The following is an 8,143-nucleotide window of genomic DNA, read 5'->3' as shown; positions in this document are numbered from 1 at the left end:
TAAAACTGGTGGTCTGGTTCCAACTGGGGAAATAGCCCACCCAGCTGTAATATCAATGGGCCCGGTTTAAACTGGGGAAGCAAATGCTCAACTGTCCATAATTCATATAGCAGTTGAAGGTCCAGGTGAGACTTCGGGTGCCCACACCTTCACCTGTGAGACATGCTACAGCCTCCTGTGGGTTATTAGTCCTGCCCCAGGAGGGCATGTCTACACTGATTCATAGCACCTGAGTAGTACACAGGTGCCGCAGTGCTGGCCACTGGGCAGTGTTACCGCGTAGCAGCAGCTGAAGGCTTTGTGTGTGTGTGTGTGTGTGTGTGTGTGTGTGTGTGTGTGTGTGTCTGTGTCTGTCTGTCTGTCTGTCTGTCTGTGAAGTTCCCTTACATTGTGCACGCTCCAGTCCACCCAGCTGTATAAATGGTGGCCTGGTGTTAACTGGGAAAGCAGCCCACCTAGCTGTAGCAACTTTCCGTGTCTCATAGAGTGGGTGAAGGTCCAGCTGGGGTGCCCAAACCTTCACCTATGAGTGATGGTATGGCCTCCTGTGGATTACTAGTCCTACCCAAGAAGAATTTGTCTGTGATGACTCTTATTGCACAGGTGCTTCAGTGCTGGTTCACTGGATAGGCACTACCACCTTCTGGCTGCTAGCAGACCATCAGTGTAATATGTAATCTATTGTTATCCATCTCTTTACTGTAATTGTACCATACCATGCACTATAAAATTACTATTACTATCTATAATGGTAGCCAAATGTTTAGAGTTGCTTTGTGTGTGTATGTGTAGTGTCTGTGTGCATCTGTAATTTGTGTCAAACTAGAAAAAGAATTTGATTCGGTTTATTCAAATCAGATCAGGATGTATCAATGAATGCAATAAACCTGCTTATATACAGAAGGGGGCCAACATTCCAATAAAATTATCAATGATCAAAACACCCAGGTCTTTGTGTGAATGGGAGGAGTTTATAGGATTGCCTTTGATTATTATTATTATTAACACTTTACAGTGACCAGCGCTGATGCCATAATAAGTTGAAAATGTACATTCAAATGAGAGATGAGTACATTTGGAGGAATGAAATGATAGAAGGGATGTTGTGCTCCAATTTGACAAGCAATTTAGATTGTGTGTGTAGACGCTACATATCACTAGGTACTTTTATGTGTCTAAAGCATTTTGTGTCATCCGCAAACAAAAATATTTTACTATGAGCAAACTGCACAGGGATATCATTCATGTAAATAATGAATAACCAGGTGCGGATCCAGGATTTTGTTAAGGGGGGGGCACACAGGTAGAAGTCACTCCACAGTGTGTGAAGCACACTCCGTGAAATGTGAAGCATGAGCTTTCTAGGTGGGTCTGGGGGCATGCCCCAGGAAATTTTGAATATTTAAAATTCTGAGATTGAATTTGGTGGCAAAATTGGCTGAAATTTGTTGACAGTTCAACATTGGAATTATATATGAATGCTAATGGTATAACTATACTGAGTTTAAAATTAGTATAGTGCTAAGGCCAAGGCTGCTCCCTAAGGAAATTTTGAAAAATTAACATTCTGAGATGGCAATTATGACTGAGTTCAACACTGGAAGTATGAATGTTAATAGTAGCTAAATACTGAGCTAGAAAGAATTAGCTAGTATAGTGTCTCAAGGAAATGTTGAAATCAACATTCTGATATTAAATTGGGTGGCAATTTTGACTAAAATTTGTAAACGTTTATGAAAATATAATGCTGGAGGCACGAGTGCTATACTGAGCTGGTAGTAGCTATAAAGTTTATAAGGAAATTTTGAAGTAGTAACCTTTTGAGAATGATTTTGGTTCTAATTTTGGTAGGTTGAGAAAAAATTATTGAATGTTGTAGGGACCCGCCGATTATGCTGGCATAATTATGAGCATAATAGGTGCCTGAAAGCATTGAGCATAATGCTAGCATAATAGGTAGAATACTTGTATAATAGTATGAATTCTTGCTTATCAAAATAGCTATCACGGAAAGATCGATATACTCTAATAGAACAGTCAGTAACTCATAGAATAATCACATAACTGACTGTTCTATTAGAGTATATCGATCTTTTCTGTGATATGCATTTTGACAAGTAAGTTTGTGCTTCAGCCACTTGTTATTTATCCATAAACTGGAAATTATTAGCAGAGCATGAGAACTGAGGCATAAATAATTGGGCATAATTTGAGCATAATAGGTAAGTATTGAGCATAAATTTAAGCATAATAGGTAAATATTTGAGCAGTGCAGCATAGCATAATAGGTAAAATTATGAGCATAATCGGCGGGTCCCTAGAATGTTGCAAATATTACCAAGCTACAACAAAACAGAATTAGCATAAGGTCTCCTGCACAAGCATCAAAAATATTATATATTATAGCTATAGCATGTGGTGTGCAGTTGCATGATTTTTCATCTCCAGAGAATTTCTATAGTCACTAGGGTGTAGATATAGAGTCAATAACTCAGTAAGTCAGTAATTTAGAACAGCTATAGGTGTTTAAACAGTGTTTCATAATTATGCTACTCTTGACTGCTTTATTAGAGTAAATGACTGTTCTATTAGAGTATCTCGATCTCTCAATATAGAAGGGGCTCTAACCCACCTAATTCCCCTTGTGGTATGTCTATATTGGCAAGAATTTACTATATTATACATAGTCATAAACTGCATCAAAAATGTTTGAATTATGTCTAAGGTGCCTATAGCTATGTTCAATGAACAACACTATTATAAAAATTCTGAAGGGGAGGGGGGGGGGGGGGGGGGGGCACTGGCTCCCCCTGGATCCGTTCCTGATAACAGTGGTTCAAGAATACTACCCTGAGATACTCCTGATTCTACAGGAAGAAGATGGGAATTACAACCATTGATTGATACAAATTGAGATCAGCATGTTCATTACATATGCCAGAAACAGTGCCCAAAGCTCACCGCCAATGTTAAATGTAAGTTTGTGAAAATGTGAGTGAGAAACTGAATCAAAAGCTTTGGTGATATTTAAGTAAATAATATACAATTGATGATGAGAGGTGAAAATATTAGACAGGAGTAAAAGAACTTGCTGAATGATTGATTTTACTGGAAACATGTCCAATAATTTTATCATACACTATTCACTCCAGCACTTTAGAAGTGTTAGCTACTAAGAAGGGATATTGTTTGGTAATTGTTGATATGGGTGGGATTGCCAGATTTAAAGACAGGAATTATTTTATGAACTTTCTAAGATACCCAAATTTCAAGGTTAAATTAAAAGTCTGGGCCCATAGCCTTGGAGGTGTCTAACTTTACCAATGCATCATACACATCAGCTTCTGTAATTGTAACCTGAAAAAGTGATTTAGGAGAAAATAGGTCAAAAGAAGGTGGCAAATCAAGGAAAGTCTTATTAAAAACAGAATAAAAATAGTTATTGAAAGCATTGGCTTTTTGCGTATCATGGAGTTGAGCTATGATACAAGGTGGAAGGAATAGATCTAGATTTTGTAAATCCTCTGATATAATTTAATCGTATATTTTGGAATTGTGATTAGATTTGATTCATAAATAGTTTTGGCATTGCTTATCTTGGCTTGGAGCAAGTTTTGGGATGATTCCAGTTTGTTTTTATTGTATTCAGTGCTTGGGGTTGTTGTTAAATTTTTGTCTTAGTGTACATATAGACAGTTGATATGATGTCTAATATCGGAATTGAACCACACAGGTTGACTATTGGATTAAAAAACAGTTGAAGGAGCAAAGCATCATAAAGCATCTCTGATAATGTTACTAAAGTACAACCATACAAATTCGATATCTTCAGACATAACACAAGGTGTAAAATCTGAGTTGTATAAAAAGTGGCACAGATCCTCATAATTACCTCTAGAAAAGTTTAAAATTGGTGTAGCCTTGTGGTCACTGTCATGATCACTGATTGATGATAAGTGAAAGTCAAAAGTTATGACAAAGGGATAGGTAAAGGTGGTTCACAGTGGACTTTTAAGTTTGAGGAACATCAGTTAAGATTAGCTCAAGGATGTTTCCTGCAGTATGCGTAGGTTCATCTATCATCTGGATGAGATTTAGTCACAAAAGTTTGATGATAGAGGCTAGGGGATTGACCGCACAGGGAATCCCAGTTAACATCTCCAAGGTTACAGGTTTTTGCAATAGGTTTAGGTTTGCAATAGGTTTGTTACAGGTTTTTTCTCTCATTTGCTTGATGGTTGTTCTCTAGGAAACTCTCTAAGGTAAGTGTGAGTTGAGGTGGTGGTAGTGTATCTAAATTGGTCTGTAGAGAAGGTACTAAGCTGTTAACTGACACAGTCCTTTGGCGCTTGGGTCCATTTTTTCCGTGCTTGTGAGGAGAGTTCTCTGGTGACATTTGTCGTTGCTGCTGTCGAATCAGTTTATTGGTTGTAAAAGCTGGATTGCTTTCTTGAATACTAATGGGAGGTGATTGTGGTGGAGGTGTGGTCATCTCCACATCTGTACCTGCTGCTGTAGTGGCTGTCTCTAGTTCAGATTGAAACTCATTGCTTGATGTTAGTATTAATGGTACTCCTGGTTGTACAAGCTGCAGAGTTGTCCCATGGTAACTCCGCTGTTGATCACCACAGTAAACAGCAGAATAACTCTGTAGCATGTCGAAGTTATCAATTGAGGCTACAGTAAAGTATGTAGTTGAAATTTTATCCCAGATTGCTGCCTGACGTCGAGCCGTAGCATGGTATATCACGAATCTGTCATGGGTGTCTGGGGAACTGGAACATCCCAATCTGTTTAAAATTCTCATAAGTTTGCGAGATCCCCCACAAACTTCGATGGTATCTGCTACTATGTCGTAGATTGGTGGTGGTTTCTTAGGATTGGTACAAAACATTAATTGGCACAGGATAAAAAACAGTCGAATTTTCTTTGCATGTGAGGTAATGCTAGAAGTTTTACGTTCTCGAATGGTGTCAGTGATAAATGTTAAGAACTGTAGTAGTAACGGGTTCACATTGTTGAGACTATCATCAATACTGATTAAAAGTGATGGTGATAATTTGTTGATTTCTTCATGGATTAGGTCATTTATTATAACACTAGCTTCCTTTAGTGTGGTCTCTGTGTTAGGATGCTTACTTTGTGATTTATGATGATGTTTACTAGGTTCAAATGATGACACAAGCTGTGATGAACTGAGAGCCCAAGACAAGGCAACCAAGAGATCTGCCCCTCTTCGGTACAACACCGTACCAAATCTCATGTGTACACACTTGTGCATCATATAGGGATGGAGGTGAACAATAAGGTGATCTAGTAGCCACCGAGATGAAAATTGAATTATCCTTTCTCTCTCTTCTAGGTTGACCGACTTCACATCTTCACTATACTGGACTCCATAGGCTTCAAGGAATACTTGGCATACCCATGGCAGGAGAACAGCCTTTTGTGACAGTAAAGACTGGGCAACAAAAAGCACTGCAGTAAGAATTGCATTTGTTAGTTTATCGTCATCATGTTTTCTAATGGTGACCTCCCATGTTTCAATTTCTTTTTCTAGCATCTCATCTGTTCCATTCAGTTGGCATTCTATGGACTTGACTATGCTACTATGTGTGTTGTAGCAGCTTGTACATATTCTGTCACTTGGTCCTATGACTATCTCAGTACCAATTGTTTCTGTGAGGTACTGTGATATCAGTGTAGGATTGGGACTGTAGCGAATGAATTTTTGTCCATGTTTTGATGTAGCTCCACAAGATGAACATCTACTTGGGGAGTTAAACTGATGGTATACCTTGCTGTAACAAGCTGGACACAACAGAAATGGGATGTCATCAGCTACCTGCACTTCAAGGTGAGTCTTCAATGCAGTGATTGTGGCAAAAGCAGGCTTCATAAGTTTTTCATGAAATCTGTCATGACACTGTGGATGTATACAGCCTTTAGGAGAATTGTGAACTTCATTAGCCTTTTTCCATTTTGGTGTAAATGTGTTGTCATTATGGTGTCGTTTGGCTTCTACTAAATGTTTCTTACAAACATAGCTTTCATCTGGGGGGCATTTTCCAAGGTGTGTGTACACAAAATGCTTTTCAGCACTCCCCCAGTAACTGTACTTAGTCATTTGCTTACCATTACCTCTATCACCACATAGGGTGCAGCACTTCACACTGTCAGCTGGCTGAGAGCAAGTGGCAGATCTTTCCTTACTTGGAGAGTCCACTCCATCTGATGACTATTGTTAAATATTGTATTATCATGCTATTATTGTATAAATGTATAGTGGGTACTACAGCCATAGTGCACAAGTTTTTATTATTTTGTTATCTACACTAAACATTTCTCTACGCGTTTAGCATGATTACGAAGCCCCACATACTCTGAAACAAATTGTACCACACATGAAAACCACAATGTGATAAACTTACCATGTTTGCTGACCGCGTTGGAGCTTGTTGCTAAGGCAGTGCAGCTGCTAGATATCAGTGCATTGGGAAAGCTTAGTGACGTGTTGTTCCGTATATTAATGTACCTTGTCGTAAGACGTAGCCGTCGAAGCTAGCGAGCGCTGTTAATTTAGGTGGTGTCCACAGTGAAAAGCGTTTTGTTTTCCCGGCGAATAAAGACCGCGCAACTAAACCGAGGTAATAAAGCGTAATTTGTGACGGTTGCGTTTCGACTGAACGAGATAGACTCTAGTGAACGTCCAGTGATTATTCACGAACAAGCAAACAATTTAGTATCACCTTTTAAGCACTACAATTCCTCAGAGAAGCAAACCGCTTTCAACTACTCAACACGGCTCTGTTGTTAAAGAAGCCGTTTCTATGGTAATACTCTTCACTCTAAATAATGCGCTTGTAATAGAAATGGTATTTAATAATTATACATACGTATTTCAAAATATTCTTGAGTAACAATTCGTCCTCCTGTTTTCGTACTCTCTGTTTCCTTCACTATGTCTTGGTTAGCCTGTAGAGTAAATGGCTGCCATCTCACTGAGTTCACCTTAGCTACTAGCTAGCTGGTAATGGGAACTCTTCAGTTTGGTGCCTTCACTTACTTGGAGTTCTCTTTACCCTTAGTGGGTTACTGTTACTCTCCTAGTAATCCAAACTCCCCTTTCAGAGTAAAATATTTCACTCCCCTAGTTACTGTTACTCCCCTGTTTTAACAGTGTAGAGAGTTCCACAGACGGGGTATACGGTGAAAGTAGAAATGATGAGTTAAGTTTGTGGAGCACCTGTGGTGAACCAACTTTGCAGATGAACCAAATCTAGTGTTCGATGAGCTAAATTGTAGATAGCTATTAATGTTGAAATGGGAAGTTGGTGACTTGTATGACTTGATGAAAAATAAGATGTCATTGATTTCATATATATACATTAAAGGTAGCATCTTTAGGGTCACCAAGCGAGACTTATATGTTGAATGAAAGTCATTAAGAATAAATTTAGTTGCTCTCCTCTGTATTCTTTCAAGAATGTTTATGTGTTTGATTAATGAGGGCCTCCAAATTTGGGAATAGTATAGGAGCTGAGATCTCACAAGACTGATGTATAACTTTCTTCTAGCTGAAATTGGGCAACTAACTGAGAAGCGTCTTCTTATGAGACCCAACATCTTGTACACTTTACCTGCATAAGTAGTGAAGTAGTGACAGGTTTGTCTGTAGGGACTTGAGGTAGATTCATGGGATACAACCGAAAGACAATTTTTGACCTGACCATAAAATTGATTGTTGACAAAGATGCTGTTGTAATGAATTTCTATCATACTTCAATTGTACCCTTTTTGTATCAATGATCACCTTTCCTTCAACAGAGCAGCCTCCCTAGCTTGCTCTTTCATCAGGGGACAGGTCTGGTTATATAAATACTGGGGATGATAGAGATCCCTTGTTGGCTAGGACCTGATTGACATAAATAACACTACAAAATTTAACAAGAATAGGTCTTGGTCTTGATTGCTGTGCTCTAAATTTTCCAAGCCCACAATGGTCCCAGTGTCAGGAGTGACACCCTGCAGGAGTGACACCCTGAAGACACTGAATCAAAGTCTTCTTGGAGACAAGCAGGTCTGATTGTGTTCATAGGACATTCTTCAATTTCGTATAATATACACCATGACATTAAACCTG

At 38.9% G+C, this 8,143-nt stretch overlaps 1 protein-coding gene across 1 annotated transcript; it reads right to left on the bottom strand.

Annotated features, from left to right (window-relative positions):
• Positions 1-4,107: 4,107 nt before the first annotated feature.
• Positions 4,108-7,181, bottom strand: LOC136258637 (uncharacterized). The gene is made up of 3 exons (XM_066051975.1): positions 7,067-7,181; positions 6,897-6,975; positions 4,108-6,848 (listed from the first exon to the last, which is right to left on the bottom strand). The coding sequence occupies exon 3, from the start codon at positions 6,125-6,127 to the stop codon at positions 4,208-4,210; it is 1,920 nt and encodes a 639-aa protein (XP_065908047.1). The 5' UTR covers positions 6,128-6,848; positions 6,897-6,975; positions 7,067-7,181; the 3' UTR covers positions 4,108-4,207.
• Positions 7,182-8,143: the final 962 nt, after the last annotated feature.

This window comes from Dysidea avara, chromosome 6, assembly GCF_963678975.1.
Source record: "Dysidea avara chromosome 6, odDysAvar1.4, whole genome shotgun sequence".
Lineage (NCBI taxonomy): Eukaryota > Metazoa > Porifera > Demospongiae > Dictyoceratida > Dysideidae > Dysidea > Dysidea avara.
The sequence above is the reverse complement of the archived record's forward strand: the minus strand, read 5'-3'. Positions and strand labels throughout refer to the sequence as shown.

Bases quoted from the DNA above. Each gene is read 5' to 3' on its own strand.
- LOC136258637 (XM_066051975.1), bottom strand. From the start codon at position 6,127: ATGACTAAGTACAGTTACTGGGGGAGTGCTGAAAAGCATTTTGTGTAC.